General features: G+C 36.8%; 1 protein-coding gene across 1 annotated transcript in view; it reads right to left on the bottom strand.

Annotated features, from left to right (window-relative positions):
• Positions 1-423: 423 nt before the first annotated feature.
• The window catches only part of LOC106876261 (uncharacterized), a 98,762-nt gene continuing 74,417 nt past the window's right edge, over positions 424-24,768 (bottom strand). Inside the window, exons 14-18 of the mRNA XM_014924751.3 lie at positions 20,787-20,897; positions 14,079-14,272; positions 7,208-7,301; positions 4,111-4,497; positions 424-3,679 (exon numbers count right to left, since the gene is read on the bottom strand). Coding sequence (XP_014780237.1) covers positions 3,375-3,679; positions 4,111-4,497; positions 7,208-7,301; positions 14,079-14,272; positions 20,787-20,897 — 1,091 coding nt within the window. The 3' untranslated portion in view covers positions 424-3,374. The remainder of the gene's footprint in view (positions 3,680-4,110; positions 4,498-7,207; positions 7,302-14,078; positions 14,273-20,786; positions 20,898-24,768) is intronic.

The raw sequence follows: 24,768 nt of genomic DNA, 5'->3' as shown, positions 1-24,768 counted from the left end.
TTCACTTTGTTTTTGCTAGAAATTCTAGCGACGTTGAAATTTCAGCAGATTAAGTTCCGTTGACGTCAACAGTATGGCTGTTCACATTTTTGTAAAAAAAATAATTCCTTCCTTCCTTCCTTCTTTCCTTCCTACCTTACCTACTTTAAACCGGATGATGGTTTTAGCCTTTACCAGACCAAATCATTTTCATAAGTTTTCCTAAATGTTTATGTATGTGCTCAGACTTTTAGTCAGTCCTTGTTTTAGACATTCTGAGTAATATAAAGCTTTCCTTTCATAAATCTCAAGTTACTCTATTGATTGAAAAAAACTGGGAATGTTTATCATACATGATGCAGGGAAGCCAGAGAAACATATCCTCTAAAGTGTTAAGACTATGACAAAAAACTTTGAAAAGCAAAGGCAAGAATAAAGATGGTGAAAGTCTAAACGGTAAGTGAATTTTATTTAATGTTAAAAAATACATGAGTTTGCATCTCGTAAAAAGTGTCGTAAATAGTGTCTGGTGCAAAATACTGAAGTCACTCTGTAACATAAAATGGAAGTGGTAAGTACAACATGTAAGGTTTGTGCTCGTAGTTTTTATGATGTGATGTAGTGTTGAAGTAGGCTAATTGTGGTTATGACTACTGTAACATGATGGTGGATATGTGGCGACGGCACATTCATTACAGGGTTGGTTACGAGGAGAAGGTCACCATGGAGTTGCTCATGGATATCATTTTGTCTCTAACTAACGTTGAAGGTATTTGGAAAATTCAAGTGAAGCAACTTCCTGAGAGTCCAATTAAATAAGAATTGTTTGGATTGCTGCTCTGAAGGTTTCTCCTTCAGTATTGTGGTGAAGAGAAGTTGACGATCCAGACATTCAGCGTTACCCGCTAACCAAGTCATCATAAGAGAATCGACCTATATCTGCCCAATCCACCACCTATATTTACCAACCCCTCATTTATATCTACCAACCCACCAACTATATCTGCCCATCTATCACTATGTCTACCAAGCGACCACTATATCTACTAATCCACCGTCTCATATCACATGCTTGGCCAATAAGTCTGTAAATTCGAAGGATAACATCACTTGAAGCATTTTTACATCACAATGCTATACTTTTTAGTGTGTTTGCCACCATCAGTCACCGTACAGGATGTGATGTAAATTTTCTACATCAGATCCCACGTAAATGCTTTAAATAAAAAGTAAAAAATTGTAAGGAAGAAATATCGTACACGAATCTTAAACTTGCTCCATATTAGAAAAAAATATTCCTTCATTTCGTTTGTTTTGTTCCCGTTTTGTCGTCTTCTTTCACCTGCAGAAGTATTTACGTCAGAATATTGTGACATTTCCATTCCATTTCTTTGTGCGTGGAACAACAAACATCTTTTATTGTATTTTATCATATCATTCGTGTTGTTATTTTCAGGCCTTTATTCTACATTAGTTACATGCACACACGAACGTCCATTATCCACCCTGATTCTTGGAGTTTCTATACCATCAGTGTACCACCTCGAGTTGTTACTGGATTGCCACCATTGGATTATCACCATGGGTTACACTGGATATTTTATTCGTCGATAAAATAAGTACAAGCCAATTAATCGATTATACTAACTCATAAAATACGTGCTTTTGTGCTAGTATTAGAAGCTAGTATCCTCTATTTGTAAATGACAGATCCTCTACACGGTAATGCAATCTGCTCGAAATAGCAACCAAATCACCCTCAAATCACGCATCTATTTTTTAAATAATGAAAGATGCTTTGGGCAATGTATTCCTTGATAAGGACAGGATGGATGGTCACAGTTGGAATACTTTTGTTAATATGTCCTGACCAAGGCTGACTGGGTCTAAACACCATTATCAATCTTTTTAGCAACAGTCATGAAATCCCCCCGCCCCCAGCATTATGGAAACATTGTGAGTGATTAAAACAAGCGGAATAACACTGCTTTCATATGACAAACTGTCAATGATTTAACCTCGATTTTTTTTTGTATCTCTTTTCAAAAACATCGTTCAACCAAGCTTGTTACCCAGGACCAACTTATTATTAAATTATTATTACGGTCAGATGTGCCTGAAGTCTAATTGCCATTCACAATTGTTACTACACTATTGTTTTTGTTAAAAAAATAAATCAGATATTTTTTATTGTAAGTTAGTCAGGAAGTGTCTGAACCTTTGCTGGTCATACACCTAAACTAGTGATATTGCTCTGATGCAGCCGATGTCAAGCCTAAACATTTGAGAAAATATGCGAAGTTGAGAGAATTGGAAATCTGAAGATTTGAAGCCCTGCTAAAGTTACCCAATGATTAGATGGTGAAGTTAAATGGGGATATGTTTTAAGATATTAACACAGTACCCACCAAAATATTAAGAGATGTAGGATACATATAAATCCACAATATTTTTAGAGGAATGGAAATTAAAAAAAAATATGTGACCTTCATCTCTTTCAGGCGGATGTTGGTAACATATGCAATGGATGTCAATAATAAATTTGTGAATGAAATACATTCTTTGTATGAAAACGATTTGCATTTTATGTTTTATTGAACACAAAGCCAGAAGTATAATCAACTGAATCAACTCCAGTCTATTACTGGTATATATATAATTTACATGTTCTCAATCCTCAAAGAGAAAGGAAGTAAAGTTGATGCCAGTAACATTTAGAATGTGGACACCATATATATATCATAGATCACTTTCTCATTCCGAATTACTGGGGTTGAAATTCCGACTAAAATAATTCATAAGAAGAGTTTTATTCTTTTGAAATATTTACTGCTTGAGACCCCTTCTCCAGGTTACTGCTACAGGGTTTAAAATATAGCAAACGAAATGATCTACCAAATAGGTAATGTACGGTAACCATTTTATAACGAAAGGCTACGAATATTCAGTGTAACATGTCATAGTCAAGGCGATATCCATTAGCCTTAGATGAACATATCGATATTCTAAAGGTAGAAATAATAAAGTTGTTAAGATATTGAACTACATGCTGAGAGATCATTGTCATTAAGACTTCTGTTACCTCTGTCCTTATACATGTGGGGACATCTGTATATGTACGAAATCAATCTCTAATACCTGCCAGTTGGTGAATGTCGTAGTCTGTAACTGGGTTCTAGATTGTAGTTTACTTACGTTGCCAATGTCACAATTCTTGTCAGTCTCCCCATTCGTATCCCATTTCATATCCCATTTGGTATAGATAGTCTAACAGAAGTTGTTATCATTTGATATTTGACTATATTATGTCTGAAATATGTAAGAAATAAATATTTTATGAGTCATATCTCTTAAGATCTATAGAATCTAATTTTATTTGCTGTTTTAGGTCGGGGTTAAAATTCCCTTAGAATTACAATAAGGTCTTGCAGCACTATTAAAACAAACGGAGTGATCACAACAATTAGTATGACACCACTAACATAAAATGAAGATTGACGATCGTCTGGCATGCTCACTTTAGAGCGGATGTACTTAGAAGTTTTATTCCGTGGTAGGGTTAACTCCGAAACAATCTGATGTAGTTTTATAGTGAGTTCCTGCTGGGTCAAGTTCTTCTGTGTTTTAGGGCAAGGACACAAACAGGATATATCAATAGATGTGTTCGATGGTGTGCTTTCCGAAGTCAGTTCGGTTGTTGCTAAAATGGAAACAATACAATTAGTTATCTGCAGATTATGGATATAAGGATGTCTGCTACTTAAGGGTGCTGGGTTAGCGGTTTAATGGTTAACGGTAAGATTTCGGTTACAAGCTTGCATTGTTTTTAATAAAGATAATTAACTCTCAAATAGCTAAATCTGCTTAGTTATGGAGTAGGTCCATAGGAAAGCACCGTTCGGCGATGCAAGTGTTACAACACTCGTTGAACTTAAATTTGCCGTACTGCGATCAACTTGACCCCTTAGGAAAATGAAATTACTATCTAAGACATAGGAGTCATGTTATCTAAGGTAAATCATACTCATTATATTTTAAATCATCTTCAGTGTTAGCCGGCTGTTTTTGTTTTGATTTGACCCAGAGTGTAAAAGAATGTATTCTTACGTAAAGAACCAAGAATATACTTACATATCGAATTTAATGGAGTAAAAGTATTCTCACGAGTGGTGGGTAATGTTGATACCGTGATAACGTCTTGCACTGTAATATCTGTTGTGCTAAGAGTAATACTTTCACTGGTTGATAGTACTGTCGGCGTTGTGGAAACATCAGGATCGAGAGAGCTACTTCCATCAGTTGCTTGTTCCGTTGATGTAATGAAATATTCACTGTCATTGTTTGTTCCACAGTCACTGCCATTGATCGTTTCACAGTCGCTGCCATTGACCGTTACTACCATTGCTGTAGTATTGTCGATAGTATAGTTGCTCGTCTCCATAGCAGCTGTCGTAATATCACTCATATTTCCCGCGTATCCATAAGGTAAAGTGGTATTTAAAATAGTTTGGAAGGCAGCTTCGGTGGTTGAAGGTAATGCAATTGTAGTTATTAAAAAAAAAAACGAAAAAAAAAAACTACATTTTAAAAAACAAATTAAAAATTAAACATTGCAAAGACAATAATATGAAGAACAGTTTTATAGATTCAGTCTTTATAAATACAGTATGGAGAACCTTAATAGCTTTTATGGTTCGTTCGAGGAGCTCAGTTGGAAGATGGCAATGATTTGTAACTTACCAAGTTCATCAGGTAAGGAAAAATAATCGAGTTGATAAGTCATTTGACTTGAATTTATAGTCCTTAAATTCAAACTCACTTCAATAATAGGTAGCCGCTCTAGGGAAAATATCAGCAATCAAACGCTTGACACTTAGCTGGAGATCTATCGATTGATTGAATAACGTCATGAACTTGAATCTTACTTTTTATATTTATATCACAAAAGGCTATCGAATAGTTTCCATCTACAAAATGTGCTCACAAGACAGTTAATCTGTAGCTGTAGTAGAAGGCACTGGCCCCAAGTATTAAATCCAGAACCACGTGGTTGTAAAGTGAAATTCTAAACTATACATCTATATCTGCGTTGGGCTTGTGTTCCACCCCCAAAAGAATAGTGTTTCTCATTGATCTGGAGGCTGAAGAACCGCAGTGATATATATATATATATATATATATATATATATATATATATATATATATATATATATATATATATATATATATATTATAATAATAATAATAATAATAATAATAATAATAATAATAATAATAATAATAATACAAAGAACATATATGCATGTATACACACATATATGTACATACTTACATCTACATGTGTATATAGATGCATATCAGGGTACAGGATGTTAGAACAATGAATTACAGACCACGGAACAAACACATAGGAAACAGATAGCCACTTGGAATTAATCCTTCGTCAGCTGCCTCTATTCTAACTAGACGTTTCGAAGATAAGGCAGAACGTACTCAAGAATAGTCTCTTTCTGAGTAGTAGATCGACCCACTAAACAGAGGATTCCAAGGTGGCAAACACAAACCAAGACAGGAACAAATGGACAGTGAAAACAACGTTAAAAAGCCGTATATATAATACTGTCGTCATCTACACTACTGTCATAAAAAGAAAAAGCTCTTTTTATATTCCACGGTAGGTGACCAGGTTGCTGAGTGTGCGAAAAAGAATACAAGAGTTGCGCAACGGAATAGGAAAAATCCGGGTTACATGTTTCATAGCGAGTGGAACCTCAGAAGTGGTAAAATCCATCATGTGAAAGCGCATGGCTCAGTGGTTAGAGCATCGAACTTACGACCGTGAGGTTGTGAGTTCGATTCCCGGACTGGGCTGTGTGTTGTGTTCTTAAGCAAGACACTTTATTTAACGTTGCTCCAGTTCACTCAGCTGTAGAAATGAGTTGTGATGTCACTAGTGCCAAGCTGTATAGGCCCTTGCCTTTCTCCTGGATAACATCGGTGGTGTGGAGAGGGGAGGCTGGTATGCATGGGTGACTGCTGGTTTTCCATAAACAACCTTACCTGGACTTGTGCCTGGAAGGGTAACTTTCTAGGTGCAATCCTAGGGTCATTCGTGACCGAAGGGGGGGTCTCCGACTGTCATCATATGAAATGTATATCACTGTGTTGTGATAGCTATATCTCAGTGTTATATCTGATTGGTTTTAAAATGTGTTCAGGTTAATGGTTGCTATTGTAGTTGATTTTTAGCTCTAAGTGGTCCTTCATTAAGCAGACCTAGGATCACAAGATTTTCAGCAGCTACAACCTGTCATTTTGCGTACCTAGAACTCGTTGTCTACTATAGTTTAAGATTGTCGGAAATAATTTGAGGGTGATTTGGTTGCCCTTTCAAGCAGTACAGACTATCACATAAAAGCTCCATCTCTGGATTGTAATACTAATGGTGAAATAAGGTAGTGGATTGGAAGAGGTATTTAGCTACCTCCTGAGTTCTAATGTCACGGAAGTCAACATTATTGTTCATTTCTCTCGGATCGATAATATAAAGTACCAGTCAAGTACTGGCCTCGATTTAATCGATTGGTCCCTTCCAAAATATGCGACCTTGTGTACCAATATGAGAAATCATGATTAATGCTAAAACATAGAAGGAAAGTCGGGCTAACAGAGCCAAGATGACACGTGAGCAACTGAACCGCTAATCCGCATTTTCATTCCATGTCGTAGCCATTTTATTTGAGAGCATTGTTAATAACTTGGAGAAATAGTGGAGTCGGATCACCGTCGTTTGCCGATGAGGATTCAGTTATTCGTTCAACTGAATTATTATGTAAGTCACCAAACATTCCACAGGCATGTGTGCTCGAGTCTTAGGCAGAATGAGCGTCACACACTGTGACAAGGTCGTACTTTTGATATTACAGGTACAACACAGTTTCTGTCTGCCTGACCTCACTCATAAAGAACGGGTCGAAATGAAGTTATAGAAAATAACATTCACCCAAGATACTATGTAATGATGGAACCTGAGCCTTCTGACTGCGAAGCGAACTTCTTAAACCATTCAAACATATTGTTCTCATCTTAGATAAACATATAAGCTTCATACTCTTATTTCACTGTCAAATATATGCCTGACTGTTGCTTCCTATATATGTAATAAACCCGGTTTAGAATCTATAATAACAACTATCGCTCGCACAGTACTTAGAAAAGTCATACTTACGAAACACCTCCCATTCACAAATTTGTTTCTCAGAAGTCAAATTTGAATGGTATTGTATTCTGATGTTATTTGGTAAGAGCAAAACAAGCGAAACCTAAAATGACAAACAGTGTGTTGATGAGGTACAAATAACCATAATAGGAATTAAATTGGAAAGTAACTGTGCGGAAAGCCACTTGTGTGTGTGCGTGCGTGCGCTTGTGTGTGTGTGTGTGTGTGTGTGTGTGTGTGTGTGTGTGTGTGCGTGCGTGCGTTTATACTGTGCATATGTGTGTGTACACGCAAGTGTATTGTGTACACACACATATGCAGATATGCACAATTAAATATACATACATAATACATACACATACATATTTACACATCGACATATATATGTTTAGATAAACATAAGCGAGCGTGCATGTATATGCATACGCAAATATGCAAACACAGGCTCATACACACAGAGAAACTTTTACAAGAGTTGACAGTGACTTCGAACTTCCGGCTTGCTCGTCATCAAATAGTACTTTATTTCTGTTGGTGGGGGTCCTATGTGAACGATAATTAAATGTGGTGTAGGTAAACCAGGGACGTAGTTGCGTAGGAGGGTGGAAAAGGGAAGGTTAGGAGGAAAGTATGAGTTTGTTGAGTGTGGGTTGATAGAAAGTTTTGGTAAGGAGATTCAGTTTGGTTTGATGTAGTAATTTTACTATTTTTTAGTGTTCAGTCAGGTGTGAAAGTAAATGAGTAAGCAGATGTGATAAATTAAGTTCACGAATTTTTTGCATAGAAACTTGCTTTTATAATGTTTTAGACTTCGCAAAAGAATGTTTGTAGATAAATCAGTTGATCACATAGCATTGGCCAGACTGAGGTCCAATTGGAGTTGGTCTTATTAGGTTTCCGCTAAGAAACTTTAAACTAGGTATTTTGGGAAGGTTAGGTTTGGTGGGGGTCTAAGTTACTATAAATACACATTAGGGTTTTCTGGTCTGTTTCTAATTATTTTATATTATTGTAGACAAATGTATATATGTGATTGCACGACGTTAAGATATATAATCAGATTAATACACAAGGATGATGCATTTTCCATCAACGCATATCTATAAAGGGATATATATATGTGTGTGTGTGTGTGTGTGTGTGTGTGTGTGTGTGTGTGTGTGTGTGAATGTACTATAATATGTGACAATTATTCGGTTGCCATAAAAAACTCCAAGTTTCGCATGTCGGGACAGAAACCTGCACCGGCATCTCTTCAGTTATGTTATCGAAGCAATTAAAATATGGTAAAATCCAAGCGAGGTGTATACCGCCGGCTACTCTTCAGGCCAAGGTTATATTTTAATTGCCTCGATAACTGAAGAGATACCGGTGCAGGTTTCTGCCCCGACATCCGAAACTCGGAGTTTTATTATGGCAACCGAATAATTGTCACATATTATATTATAAATAAATTCCTCTATTTACATAATATCGCGGTCTCTTTCATTCTTTTGTTGTCTTACCATTACTGTTAATATATATGTGTGTGTGTGTGTGTGTGTGTGTGTGTGTGTGTGTGTGTGTGTGTATGTGTGTGTGTGTGTGTGATCCAGGGATTAAGGTGTATGAAGAAAGTTAGCTTCGAGCACTCCGTAGTAAATATAACAAAACAACTTTCAGGAACAATAGTGGTTTATTGAGATGGAAGATTGTGGATTATTTTTCTTTATCGAAGGACGATAAGCAAAAAAAAAGTTCTTTTTATATTCCACGGTAGGTGACCAGGGTTGCCGAGTGTGCGAAAAACAAAAGAAGAGTTACGCAATAGAATAGGAAAAATCCGGGCTACATATGTTTCATAGTGAGTGGAACCTCCGAAGCTGTAAAATTCAAGTGAGGTGTATACCGACGGCTATTCTTCAGGCTAAGGTTATCTTGATTAGATTAAAGGCTACATTGTTGTAAAGAGGTTAACGCAAAGAGGATTCAATCGGAATGTGTGAAGTATATAAATGTAGGGAGAAATAGATATTAGAAGAAGGGAAGAAAGAAGAGAAAGGGAAATAAATAAAATAAAATAAGATAAAATAAACTGTAGGGGAGTGAGAGAAAGGAGGAATTGGGCAGGTCAGTAGCAGATAATATAGTAGTATAGCTTAATCACAGAATTTAATAGTGGGATTGGCATTTGAGGAGAAGATAAATTGGAGGGAAGAGGGTGGGGAAATATTTTTGGCCGTGGGGGAGAAAGAAAGTGTGCAGGAATAAAGCAAGGTAGGGTGGGGGAATTTAAGCATGGCTGGTGGTTGTTTGCAGTCGAGGGGTTTCTATGGCCGAAAGGCATAAATTGGTACGCAAAAAAGTGTGAAGCGGTGGAGGTGTATGTTGGCGTATGTATTTGTGAGTTTTCGGGGGAAGAGGTAGGAGGGGGGGGAGTAGAAATATAAAGAGAGGAGAATATTTTAGGTAGTAAGTAAAAATACGGAGAGAATATTGTAATTGACGATCAAGGAATTAAAATATTGTTGGTTTAATACAAAGTGGTAGTGAGGGTGAAAGAGTGGGAGATATATATATATATATATATATATATATATATATATATATATATATATATATAAGTTTAAAAAAACACAAAAAACAATAACAAAAAAGTGAGGACGTGATACGGATAGTGTTATTGGACGCTCGGGAAAGGAAAGAGAGAGAGAGTATGACGTTTCGGGCGGAGCCCTTCGTCGGAAAGATGGAAAATTCAAAGAATGGAAAAACGGAGGAAGAGAAAATCGGCACCGATGCCCACGAGGTTACATTGTGGAAGGACCGGAAGAGGAGGTGGTGGAGGAAAAGTTCTTTCTAAGACAGGAGAGTGAAAAAGTATGTGTGTTCGTGTGTGTGTTTGTGTGGGGTTGTAGGTGTTGGGTACGTGTGCATGTGTGTGTGTATTTTGTACGTGCGCGTGTGTGTATGCGTATGTTTTTGTGCGTGCGTGTGTGTTTGTGTGTATGTGTATGTTGTGTATATGTGCGTTGCTGTGTACGTGTGTGTGCGTGCGTTTGCTTCTGTATGTGCGTGTGTTGTTTATGCCCAACTGGATTTGGAGTACCCAACTGCCGGAATCTTTTGTTACATCGGATTACTGTTCCTGTTGGACTACTGTTCCTGTTGGATCACGCCTTTCCTATATATATATATATATATATATATATATATATATATATATATATATATATATATATATATATATATATATATATATATATATATATATATATATTAGTTTATGTATATATTAATATTATCTCAGTTATTAAAACTTTTGATAATTTGAATACGTTAATAGTTACCAGGGGTAGCAAAATTACACTAAAAAACAAGATATCCCAGCCGCTTTACAGGTTGATATACCGAGTTACATTTTGAGAAGATATGGATAATAATAAATGGAGCAAAACGCATGTCGATGAAAGTTCCTTTAATTCCTACATATATGTTTCGAAATAAATGATAGTCCTTTCACAAAGAAAGACCTGTTGGAGTCCTCATTTATTTCTCTTCAGGGAGTTCATAATAAAACATGTAATAGCAAGACAAAAACGAAATAATGGGGTAACTTACGAGCTGAGATGTTACATGGTCAGTGACCGTTAGAAGGTTTGTTTACATTGAGATATAACGGGGTCAACGATATTGTTCCATGGGCTTTAGGAATAAGAACGCTAGTTTACATAGAAATATAAAGGGAGGGTGTTTTTGACGTGAAACTAAAGAGTTATTTGAATATGGGGAGATAAGTATAGTGAATGTTTACATATGTGTGTGCTAGCGCGCACATACATATATGTACAAACACGTGCGTGTACGCACATGCACATACACATATACGTACACCCATATATATATACCCATACACACACATACACCCATACACATACACACACACACCCATACAGAAACCTTCACATATACATATGTACATACACGCTCACCTATACATATGTGCCTGTATATATACCTACATTCCTGTATATATATACAAACATGCAAATACCCACACACGCACACACATACATACGCATACATGCACATACACACACACACATGCATGTATATATGTATATACACCTATATACACAAATGTGTGTGCGTGTGTGTATGTGCATGCGTGCATATGTAGGTGCGTGCGGGCGGGCGTGTGTGGGTGTTTGTACGTTTGTATATATACAGGAATGTATGTATATAAACAGGCAAGCAAGTAAAGGTGCGCGTGTGTGTGCATATGTACATGTGAAGGTTTCGGTATGGGTGTGTTGTATGTGTTTGAGTGTATGTGTGTATGTGTGTGAATGGGTATGTATACATAAGTATATGTATATATGTATATGTATGTGTGTGCACGTGTACGAGCACGGGGCGTGTGTGTGTGTGTATGGGTGCAGGTGCGTATGTGTATGTATATATATATATATATATATATATATATATATATATATATATATATATACGCATATAGAGTAGTGTTTGCTCACCCAGCTTTGAAGGTGGTGCTACACGAGCCGATGTAAATGTAGTTATAGTTGTTAGTTGATACTGCGCACTTATAAACTATGTTTTTAGTGAGACAGCGGTTATCTAAAGGACAGGCAGCTGAGCATCTGAAACTGCATAGGTTTTTAGTGGGTGTTCCGGATGAATTTGTGAGGGGATTGTTATTTAGTGAAGAATCGGTGTTCATTTTGTTATTATTGTTGGTGCTAAGGTTATCATTTGATAAGGAGTTGAGGGTAGTGTTGTTGGATTGTATGGTGTGATAATTATTGTGTCCGGTGGTATCCTCTGGAATTTTCTCTATTATGCAAACAACCACTAGCTATGCTTAAATTCCCCACCTTACCTTGCTTTATTCATACACACTTTCTTTCTCCCTCACAACCAAAAATATTTTTCTACCCTCTCTCCTCCAATTTATCTTCTCTTCAAATTCTGTGATTAAGCTATACTACTATATTATCTACTACTAACCTGCCCAATTCCTCCTTCCTCTCACTCCAATCATTTCCCACCTTTCTTCCTAAGTAAATAAAGCCTCGTCACGTTGCTTCTAGTATGATGGCACTCAGGCATAACAATTATCATCCTAGTTTTTCTATATTGTTCCCTCGTTCATTCCATAACTTTTGTGCAGTAGCGTACCACGCCTACAGCCCACTCTTTGAGTGGATACGAATTAAAATAGAAAATGAAAAAGTAAAACATTTGGTATCACTCAAAAATTTTTTTATTTGAGTAGAGAATATAAACATAATGCAGAGTAGTTATGATAAATATGTAAAATCTCGTACGGTCGTAAGAAACTATCTTTTTATCATAACTACTTTGCACTATGTTTATATTCTCTATTCAAATTAAATGTTTTATGAGTGATGCCAAATATCTTGCTTTTCCATTTTCTATTTTAATACATCTATTTATTAGCAATTAGAACCTAAAGGCAAAATTAATAGAGGGTACAAAAGTGACAGAGGTTTCTGACTAGCATCACTTATGCTAAAATAAAAGTTAAATTAACTACAAAGCCACTTAAGATCTATACTTAATGACTGACAAAGGAAGGTAAGTCCTTAGCGTATATAGCCGTATCGTGATTTCGAATTTTGGTAGCATAAGCGGGGCTAGTCAGTACCCTCCGTCACCTAAAGGCAATATTGCTTTTAGGTTCTAATTGCTAATGAGCCATACTTTTAATTTGTTGTTTTCACTTTTACCGTTTTGAAAATCAGCACATGTCCCATGCGTATATAGCCGTATCGCGATTTCTAATTATGGTGTAGACCACCTTAATCATAAAATTGACAAAGGAAGTTAAGTTTAACCCTAGGCGATAAGAGCCGCTGAACGTAATTGAGGTGGTCTACACCAAAATTCGAAATCGCGATACGGCTATATACGCTAGGGACTTATCTCTTTTTGTCAGTCATGAAGTATAGTACTTTAGTGGCTTTGGAGTTAATTTAACTTTTATTTTAGTATAAGCAGTATCAGTCAGTACCTTCCGTCACTTTTGTGACCTCTATTAATTTTGCCTTCAGGTTCTAATTGCTAACAAGCCATCCTTTCAATTTGTTTATATATATATATCTATATATTATTTCTTATTTGTAAAGTTGAGGAACTGTGTTGCTGAGCCGGAAAGGATTGCCGTTTTGATAGTTGAGAAATTTAAAAACATTGTATGTCTATAATGTAGCATATAGTGAGAGAGGCAGGGAGAGAGATAGAGTTACCTTTAATCCTTTTGGGGTCGATAAATTAAGTACCAGTTGCATACTGGAGTCGATCTAATCGACTGGCTCCTCCCCCAAAATTTCAGGCCTTGTGCCAATAGTAGAAAGGAATATTATTGTAATGAGAGAGCATCACATACCGTCAAAGTCAAAGTGGGTCACGAAGCTCAATATACCCATCATGACTACCCGTCTAATGAGTACACCAGGCACATAGATCATGACCATATGTGCACGACGTGACCTCATATCAAAATAAACAGTGCATGACCTTGCAAATTGGTTCTTTATATCGAGTTCATGAAGGTTACTTTCCGTTGAATGATTTCTTCATCTTTAAAGTTCTTTCATTCGCCTTTATACGGAATACTGTCATCGGGTACTCAATGTCAGACCCCAAAGTGATCGGAAGTTTAAAGAAAAAGGAACGGTGTTTTGTACGACTTAGTGGTACTTGACTTAAAAAGGATGTCAAAAGAGATTATTATTTGTTTGTTGTATTTTTTCAGCATGGTGAGTTTCGCTGAGACAAGACGCACCAATGGCACGACTAAATATAAAACCAAAAAGTAATCGTAACAGTTCAACATTTCATGAAAAAGAAATGAACCTACCATTGTAGTTTTACAGTGGACGGGAGGAGAAGTTGTAAGGTAAGACACCTGAAGTAAATATTCTTTGTCATAACAAAATATCCCTTCGCTCTTTTTAGGTTCACTTTTTTTTATTGGTACGCTCGACAAAATAGTATTGTTATGGATCAGGTTGACATGATTATAAGTATATCCTTCAAGTGAGTATAACCAAACTGCAATAGAGTGAACTAATATCAGCTTTAGATGCAGACAACGTTAACAAAATTTCATAAATTAATTTTAAATGTATGGTTTTACTGAGGCATTATATGTTATTGGGTTGACATAAATTCGTTGGATTTTCCATATATTTAAATCCTTTTCAATGTTATTTGAATTACCGCAAAATATTTTTATCGTAGTATTTTATAGGGAATTTTTTGTCGCTCTATTCTTCCTACACAACTTATATTTATTGTTTTTGAAATTTGAATAAGATTTTACAATTTTTTTTCAAAGTTATAACGATTGAGAGCCTAATAGGAAAACAGAAATATAAAACGAACGAATTTATTTGAAAACATAATATTATAACATAAAAAGAGAATAAATATTTATTTGGTATATGCACTAGTACAATAAATTACATGAATTATTTGATAAGCTATATATATATATAATATTAGGGACAAAATTCAAATTACAGGTAAAAACTCAAATAAAATCAATTTATAAAAAATTAAAATTAAATTGAGCTTTATAGATAAAATATATATAAAATATATAGTTTTAGGGAAAATAACCAAGTTTCAAGAACTAATCGATGAAAATCCACTATCACATATAGAAAAATTAATATTTAAAAGCACAATAAATGAGTATAATATAAAGTAAAGTAAATATCATAAGATAAATATAATAAAAAGATTACACGTGTTTCATAACTAATTTTCAAATAGAAAAGAAATTTAAATCGATTAAAATCAATTGAAATTATCGAAAATAAATTCTATTCAAAAATATAGCTACTCGTCAGATCGTAAGTAGAACAATAATTAGATATATATCTCTCAACCAACAATAAGTACCAAATGAATTAATATGAAATACTTATTATATAAAGATAGAAAAATTATTAAAAATATCATAATATCAAAATAATAACCATTCAATAATCACCCCTTCATCCATTATAATAACATGTACATTATATATAAAAAACATCTTACATAAATTATCATTGTTTTAAATTATCATTGTTTTAAATACAATTTGAACGAAGTTTAAGTTTAAAATAATAATGAAGATAAAATTAGTACATATTTAACCGGTGTAATAGTTAAAGCTATACTATTTAAAGCTTAAGACGTTTATTTAATTATAATTAAAAATCAATTGAATAATTGAAAAATACAAGATTATTTATTTCTACAAACGTAATAATAAAAATATGAATGAAAAAATTATGAATGGAAAAATTATGAATGAAAAACTTAGGAAAGAAAAAATTATTAAGAATAAAAGATTAAACTTTATATATATATACAAAGTTTTAATTTAAAAAAAAAAACTTTAACGATATTATAAACTATAAAGATTAATTATTAATCAAATATTATTAATCAAAAATAATCGAAAATATATCAACACTATTCAAATCGAAGTTCTAATATTATGTTGAAATGAAACTATAACTTCTAAATAATTTAGTGTTAAATAAGTTATCTATTAAAATAATCTATAAAGAACCAAATGAATAATATAAAAAACAAGAATACATATTATTTCCAAATAGTAGAAAATCTTTAGCAAAGTTAAAAAACAGTACTTATCCAATTTTTTCCGTAATATATATATATATATATATATATATATATATATATATATATGAAAGAAGGTTTGAAAATGCACTTATTTTTTAAAAATATTTATTTACTTAACCGGTTTCACTTTTTTAGAAAAAGATTATCAAAAGTCTTTGAGAATAATAAAAAATGTTAAAAAACAGTCTGAGTATTAAAATGCATATATACATTCTTTGATGATAAAATATATTTAATGTATAAAGCTTTACATATTCTTATACATATTCTTTGACAATCGAATAAAATTGAGAAGGAACTGACCTGGCCTTTTTCTCTTGTGTAGGCCAGGTCAGTTCCTTCTCAATTTTATTCGATTGTCAAAGAATATGTATAAGAATATGTAAAGCTTTATACTTTAAATATATTTTATCATCAAAGAATGTATATATGCATTTTAATACTCAGACTGTTTTTAACATTTTTTATTATTCTCAAAGACTTTTGATAATCTTTTTCTAAAAAAGTGAAACCGGTTAAGTAAATAAATATTTTTAAAAAATAAGTGCATTTTCAAACCTTCTTTCATATATATTTCCACTCGTACGGTATTCCACAACTTTACTTTATTATATATATATATATATATATATATATATATATATATATATATATATATATATATATATATATATATATATATATATATATATTTATATACACACAAAAATAAGAGGAAAGACCAGAAAAAGTGGACTCCTATATGCTACTAATAAATGCCGAATCATCTAACCAGGAAAAATATGTTCTCAGTAAAAATTTAGCGACACAACAGACTGTAAAAGGGCAAGACAAATGAAAAAATACTAAATTAAAAAAACGATTAACCTACGTACCATGGTTTCACCTGTTAAAATTTACATAAGTAAATATCTGCAGGATCATCAGCATAGTCTGTCGATTTATAAAATATAATTTCCAGAACTAGACACAAGACGTCCACCCGAAAGGGAGCACGTGTAGAGTTCTACAAATTACATTCAGAGTATCCTTTCAAATGTCTTCAATCTGGCGCGCTAAGTCCGGAAATAACTCTGCAGTTAATAAATTTTTGCAGCTAATTTACCGGTTTGAGAACATCGTTATTTTTTAAAATTTATTAATAAGGGTAGAAATTAATATTAATCAATTAAAATCAGTGGTCTAGCATATTAAAAAATCCGAAGATTAAAATTATATTACATACAAAAATAAGAGGAAAGACCAGCAAAAGTGGACTCCTATATGCTAGTAATAGTACGTAGGTTAATCGTTCTTTTTATTTAGTATTTTTTCATTTGTCTTACCCTTTTACAGTCTGTTGTGTCGCTAAATTTTTACTGAGAACATATTTTTCGTGGTTAGATGATTCGGCATCTATATGTCTGCCTTTAGGTTGCAAAATTGCCATCCCAGTCGAAGTTTTGGTAGGAACCGCGCGGAATACGGTTGTGTATCGCTGCTAATTTCTAAAACCCGACACATAGAAGCGACAAACACTCACGTGGAACGAGCTCCGAAAGAAATATGAGAAGACAGAGAGAATGTTACCAGGGCAATTCAACTCGGAGCTGTAGAAGTCCTCTTCAAGAGCGAAGCCTTCACACTGAAGCACACCGTATCCTCCATACACAACAAAGAGTTCTCCCTATACCCAACTTATCTATCTAAGGAGAAGGACTTGTCGCAATAAGTCCTACCATGGCTAGACATTTGATGTTTGGTAGCTTGCGTCACGGGACCACAGAAGAGATCCATATCAAAGCGGAGGAGGTGGAAAAAATTCTAGGCCTAATCCACTTGAGAGAAAGAGAGAAAATTTGCGTGGTGCGGTTGAGAGCAGTAAACCAACATGTTACTTCTGCAGTGAGGAGGACCACTTCAGAGCTTTTTGTCCTCAACAAAAAGTGAGAGAGAGAAGGCCCTCGCTGCTACCGACTCCGCAGCCCCAACGACAGCAACAGCGCAAAGTAATAATATCAGCAGCGGAGGGAAAAGGAAGAATAGTCGCAATGCCAACACCAGCAACGATAGTAACAGCAACAACAACAGTGATACAACAAAATCTAAACCCGCTTCCCACGAAAATATCCAACCAGACTCCTTCTCTATAACTCTCCCTCCCTCCTCAACTCATAGACACACGTGCAAACACCCTTGTAGACACACTCACTCCCGCATCAGACCTTTCAGGCGTGAAATGTCATCTTGCGCGGAGGGTCAACCGAGCAAATCAAAACAAAAAGCATCCACCCACAAAAAGATCCACCCGCACATAACCACGACCGCATCGCGGAAAACACATCCAAACCGAACACAGACAAATCCATAACTCCACCACCACCAACAACAACAATAACAACAACACCTTTCTCAACAAAAAGAAAATATACAGACACAACAATAACAAAGCACCTGCTCCACACTTTGAGCTGACAAGAAACAAACAAATTCTGATGTCCTTTATCACACAAAAGAGAAAAATTGAAACAGAGGGAGAGGTCTTCGGCCCAACACTTTTTAATTGCCACAAAATTTGAAAATAATAAGGCTAGACTTGGAGACATATATTGAGGAAGAATCTTCTCTGTGGTGTGAGGAGCCGAACGTATAGGCCAGCAGTAGCCTCCTAAAAGACTTCGCAAGGAAAAGTCAAAGCCCCATTGAGACCGAGTCACCCAGTCACCACGACCACAAAATGGTTACTGGTTTCTGGTTTCCTTTTCTCTTTTTTATCTTCATCTTCCAACCAACATGGCTCCTCTTAGAATGGGATCTATAAAAAATGCAGATGGTCTGGTGTCACACTGTAAACTAGGTCTCCTAGCCATCGGCGAGACCAGGATTCCCGACACACGCACCTTGGCATCCATTTTTGACGATTTTGAGTTCTTTGCATATATTACTTAGCTCCGAATGACGATGGAGGTTTGAAGATGTGGCGGTGCTATTTCGGAAGGGTTTGGGACTTGTATTTACGCCGACTAGGGTAGGGTGTCGGATTTCTTCAGGCGTTTTGCAAATTTTCTTAGGAACGTCTTACTATTTAGTGCTAGTGAGCCACTGGAACGTTATCTTGGTTGCACGTCTAGATTGTGTGGAGTAGCTGATAGGAGAGTGGGGTGTAAAAGCCTAGCAAAACTGTTCAGTTGTTAGCAACAGGCTGACAGGTACCGACTGTATTCCACGCATACGCCAAACTGAACATGGGCAAACAGCATAGTGTCATCCAGATCATATCTGTATAGAGTATTTTGTAGGCCAGTCGCAAAGTTGTCAGCTATACAGACCTCATAATTTGTGAGCTGTACTGTCAACCTAGATATAATGCATAAACAGGGGCCCGGTTACCGGAAACAGAACGTGTCTTTTTTGGCGCGCCAATTTACAGAGACCAGATTATAGAACTAGTAAAGAGGGAATTGACAGGGGCAATCATCAACAACCAATGGCGGTTAGCTTTGAAAAGTGCTATTTGATTAGAATCAATAGGGTTTAGTGATAGAGAATTTAGAGTAGAGCGTAAGCGAGTTAGTAACCTAGAAGAGGCGTTTAGAACAGACATTGTGACTGACGTGATAGCGACGAGAGTAGCTCTTGACCGATTCTTCAACGCTAAGAACAAAAATTGCATCGTCTGAGCTAGGGCGTGTGTTGAAAAATATAAATAAATAAAAGCCGTTCGATGGGCCGGAGCGGAAGCGGCACAAATCGGCAACTTAACCAGGCTTTGACGAAACGAAAAGGGCGCATGCTAGTCGATTCCAAGCAGGTTTGTGCGGCTCTTCAGTGGCACATCACTCAACTGTTTGGGATGGATGGTGGGCTGGATTCAAGGGTGGACTTTGCCGTCAACCTCGATATACTGTCGCGACTCTCGACTAGGAATACTGAGTTGTGCGAAATGCCGATAACACCTAACGAAATAAGGAAGTAATGACAGGCTGCACGATGGAGAAGTCACCGGGGCTGCATAGTATGCCCCACGAGCTTTACTATCATATGCCAGACTTGTTTGGGCTCCTTTTATCCCGAACAAGGGAGATAATTCTAACAACTTCTTGCCCATAACTCTGTTAAATGCAGAGTTGAAAATTTTGGCTAGCTTGTTAGCTAAGAGATTGGTGTATGTTATCAATACGGTGTGTGAGGCAGAGACACGTGCCATACGAAACAGATTTATCCACGACAACCCCCAGCTCACGTGAGACATCATAAGAAAGTGAGTCGGCATTACTGAGGTCTTAGTAAATTTAGATCAGTCGGAAGCTTTCGTCAGTAATTGGTGGCTGTCCCCAAGGAGGCTGTCCTCAAGACGGCTGGTTTCGGTCCCGTCTTCAGAAGCTGAATCGCTACAATATACAGTGGTCAGAGCAAATGGCTACCTGTCGGAATCTTCGGTATCATGCGATCGTTCGTCAAGGATACTTCCTCTTCTCTCTCTTTAAGTACTGACTCTAGAATCACAAGTGCAGAAGCTGGAGCTTTTGGGACGCATCTCGCAGAAACTAGGATGTGGAAGATCCGGCTTTGCATTTGTGGATGAAGTCACTGTATTAATATCGGACACCAAACGCATCAAGGTGATCGGCACTACTCTAAGTGAATACAAGGCGGTGAGAGGATCAAAAACTAACCGGAAGTCATTGAATCTACAGCTCACCATCTAGAGGAGCAGATCCAAATTGTCCAACAGTGTCGTTGATTGCTGGACAGACAGACGGACTGATTAACCTGCTTGGGGTTGGGTTTGGTTTGGTTTGGTTCTGACTTCCCGTACTAGATGCAGAACATGAGGCAAGAAACTAGATGCAGAGCATGAGGCAAGAATACAAGGAAGTTATGCGGACAGGACCCCTCCCCCACCCCCACCCCCATAATGAGGTACTAGGTGGCTGTGACTTACCTATAGTAGTGTTCTTTAGCTGAAAATAATTATTTCGATCACAAAGGGTTGAGTATTCAACATTTTCAATACAATCATCTATTAGTAAACCTGTGAGCGTTTCATCATCATCTAGGTACAAGAGAGATAGACAAAAACACAACCGTCAGTTTGGTAAATAATCTATGAAATAGTAAAACCCGGAAAATTCATATATATGCGTCTGTGTGTGTGTGTGTGTGTGTGTGTGTGTGTGTGTGTGTGGGTGTGTGTGTGTGTATGTGTGTGTGTGTGTGCGTGTGCGTGCGCGCGTGTCTGTTTGGCATACACACACATACATATATATACATAGAGAGAGATATATAAATCCCATAATATACCAGGGGTACTGAAAAGTTCCTGGCTTTGGATAAAAGAAAATACAGGAGGATAAGTTAATTATAATTGTATTCAACATATTTCCCTCTCAGATTCACACAATAATTGCAATGGTCCTTCAGTTTTTCTAAGCCCTGTAAAAAGACTCGGAAAGTTAGGCCTCCAACCAGGCTTTTCTCGATACCCTTAAAGCCAAGAACCTTTCAGTACCCCTCATAAGTGCTGTCTTTTTGGCCCTAAGGCCGTATTTTTCTCGTTTCTTATTTATTTCGTCTTTGTCCATCGTCTTACATTTTTTTACTTTCGTATGGCAACTCTTTGTTGTTTTGTTTGTTTCAGGCCTGGCATTCTCCGCGACTTTCGCAGGTACCACCAATATGGAAAGTTCTCAGTCTTATCATTAATGGTGCGAAACTGAGTATTACCATTTTGGCTGATAACTGATGAAGAATTAGAGAACCCTCTGTGTCTGCTTCCCGTCCGGTTGTTCCCTCAGTATACGTATACGCTTTTTATCTGTCATTGTTTATTTACAATGCATTTTTCCATTTATTAAGTAACGGTACGCACGGACACCCGACTTTTTTAAGCAATAAGTTTATATATATTCTGTGTGACTCTATTCTTGCCTTCAGTCTTTCTCCTTTTCTCGCTCACCCTCTTACTTCTATTTCTAGCCTGTCCACTTTCTCCTTTATTTTCTCTCTCTATTTGTAACCTTTCTCCCTTCATTTCTTCCCTTGTTTTCCCTCTACTTTCTCTCTGTCACTCTCTCTCCCTTTCTCCTCTACCTGCTGCTGACACGTGACCCGTGGCCAGCTTTTCTTTTTTTCTCTCCCGTTTTCACACCGGTCACCCAGCCATTCGGTTGCAAAAAAATTCTTTTCTTGCTATTTCCATATTCTTTGTGGAGGCGCAATGGCCCAGTGGTTAGGGCAGCGGACTCGCAGTCATAGGATCGCGGTTTCGATTCCCAGACCGGACGTTGTGTGTTTATTGAGCGAAAACACCTAAAGCTCCACGAGGCTCCGGCAGGGGATGGTGGCGAACCCTGCTGTACTCTTCCACCACAACTTTCTCTCATTCTTACTTCCTGTTGTGTCTGTAATTCAAAGGGTCAGCCTTGTCACACTGAATATCCCCGAGAACTACGTTAAGGGTACACATGTCAGTGAAGTGCTCAGCCACTTGCACGTTAATTTCACGAGCAGGCTGTTCCGTTGATCGGATCAACTGGAACCCTCGACGTCGTAAGCGATGGAGTGCCAACACACACCATATCCTTTATGATTTCTAAGCGTTACTCGCCATTCCTGCCTTCTTGGCCCTAAGGCCAAATTTTGCTCGTTTCTTATTTATTTCGTCTTTATCCATCGTCTTAAATAACATTTTTTAAAACTTTCGTATGCATACTCAGTGTTGTTTTGTTTGCTTGAGGCCCGACATTCTCTGCGACTGGGAAGTTCTCAGTCTTATTATTAATGGAGTAAAACTGAGTATTACCATTTTGGCTGATAACTGATGAAGAATTAGGGCCCCTCTATGTCTGTTTCCCGTCCGGTTGTTCCCTCAGTATACGTAAACGATTTTTATCTGTCATTGTTTATTTACAATGCACTTTTTCATTTATTATATATATATTTATATACATGCGCGCGTGCGTGTGTGTGTGTGAGTATGTGTGCGTGCGCGCGAATCCATTTGTACGATCGCTTTCAAGTACCGGTAACAAGTAACCCAGTACAACCTGTCGCATGGCCAGGTCGTCGGCAACAAAAATACAAGACCCATCAAAGGGCGGATGAGATCATAAGAGTCAACGGCAATCCAAAAGTGTATACATGTGTATTACGTACATGTGAGTGTGTGCGCGCGCACGCGTGTGTATACCTATATAAGAAAAATATTTTTATGATTTTATACATATAAATTTTACTAACTATTTTAAAAAAACTAATTGAATTTATATTTTTATTTTATATTTTACTTTATAAGAGGACACTGAAAAACCTGCGGATGATACAGCTACTAGTCATCTTGCGCCTGTTTGTCATTGATGCTTAGCACAAGCATCGTCGTCGGTAACACTTGTGTCTCAGTTTGGTTTATCTGGTGCCACAGTGATGCTTAAACCTGACATAGCTCAGAAGGCCAAGTCAAGAATGGAAGTCTCAGGCATTGATCGCATGGTAGGGTGGGTGGTGGTCTTGGCATCAAAGTTCTCACATCCTACGCTCCCGAAGTAAGAGGATGGGATCAAATTTTTCTACCGTTAAGATGGGTGTCCGCTGGTCGCTGGAGTTGCCGGGTCTTGCGTTGCCGTCTTTTTGATTATTCTCTCTCTCTCTCTCTCTCTCTCTCTCTCTCTCTCTCTCTCTCTCTCTCTCTCTCTCTCTCTCTCTCTCTCTCTCTGAAAACCGTCTTAGGGATGAAGATGATCTTTCAGAAATAAATGTTGACTATACGTTCTTCTGGAAAGGGAAGCCAAAGGAAACGAAAAAGAGTGGAGTGAGTTTTCCCCTCTAGCCAGAGGTCCTTAAATGACTGGAGCTGCCATATCGTACTGGCAATCGAACTATGCACCTGAACGTTCTTCTGTCAAAGGGACGTTTTATGACTGCCATTTCGGTATATGCTCCCACACTGAATATTGGCCAATCATGACTTTTTATCAAGCTTTACGAGGCTGTATAACATTGATTCGATATGTAAATAAGACCTTGCTACTTGGAAATTTCAATGTACATGTAGAAAGTGACCACAATGTCTGGAGTACTTTAGAACATCATGGTATGGGCAAAATGAATACCAATGGAACTTCTTCTGTGAATCTTTACTGAGTTTGAATTAGATGTGTGCAATACTTGCTTTCAACAAAAGGAAATCCACAAGTACCTAAGATCTAAGCATGAGCACATCTTAGATGATATCAGTTCTAGAAAAACAGACCTCAGGATATTTGTTCTGTAAGAGCAATGCGTGGTGCAGAAAGTGCGACAGACCACAAACTTGTACGTGGTAAGATGAAAATGCAGATCAGATGAAAAGCGAGGACAACGTGGGTCAAAGTGCTAAAACATATAGATGGGTCCAAATGGCAAATTTCAGAAATACGAAATGCTCTTCATAATGCACTTGACAACGTTGTCTTTGATAGAACTTAGGATCTGTTCAGAACGCAGGTTTATAATGTTGAGGCCTCAAGAATATCGAAACTAGTTTGATGACAATGGTGCTGCAATCACCAGGTTCATTGAGGACAAATGCCTTGTTGCAGAGGGCCCAGTGCGGATCATTTTTGAGAAAGCTTTCAAAGAGGTAAAGTCTAAGCTGAAACGCGTAAGATGAAGAATAACTGACGGTGGGATGTGAATTTCAGCGGAAATGAGGAGATCTTATCACTGCAGAGACTTGAAAGCATCATACAGTCAAGTTTTGTCATACAGTCCTCAAAAGCGGCAACAGTGAAGTCAATAGATGGTAGACTGAACACTTCAAAGGTTTGTTTAATTACTCATCAGTAGTTGAGGAAATTATTAATGGAATATCGCCAAAGAAGGTTATAAGAGAGATGGTGAATAATCCCACCGTTGATGTGACAGGGTCTACTAGCAAAGCGATAAAC

This window comes from Octopus bimaculoides, chromosome 14 (assembly GCF_046866305.1).
Source record: "Octopus bimaculoides isolate indiv1 chromosome 14, ASM4686630v1, whole genome shotgun sequence".
In the NCBI taxonomy this organism is placed as follows: domain Eukaryota; kingdom Metazoa; phylum Mollusca; class Cephalopoda; order Octopoda; family Octopodidae; genus Octopus; species Octopus bimaculoides.
Note: the sequence above shows the minus strand (reverse complement) of the source record. Positions and strands in the feature narration are given on the sequence as shown.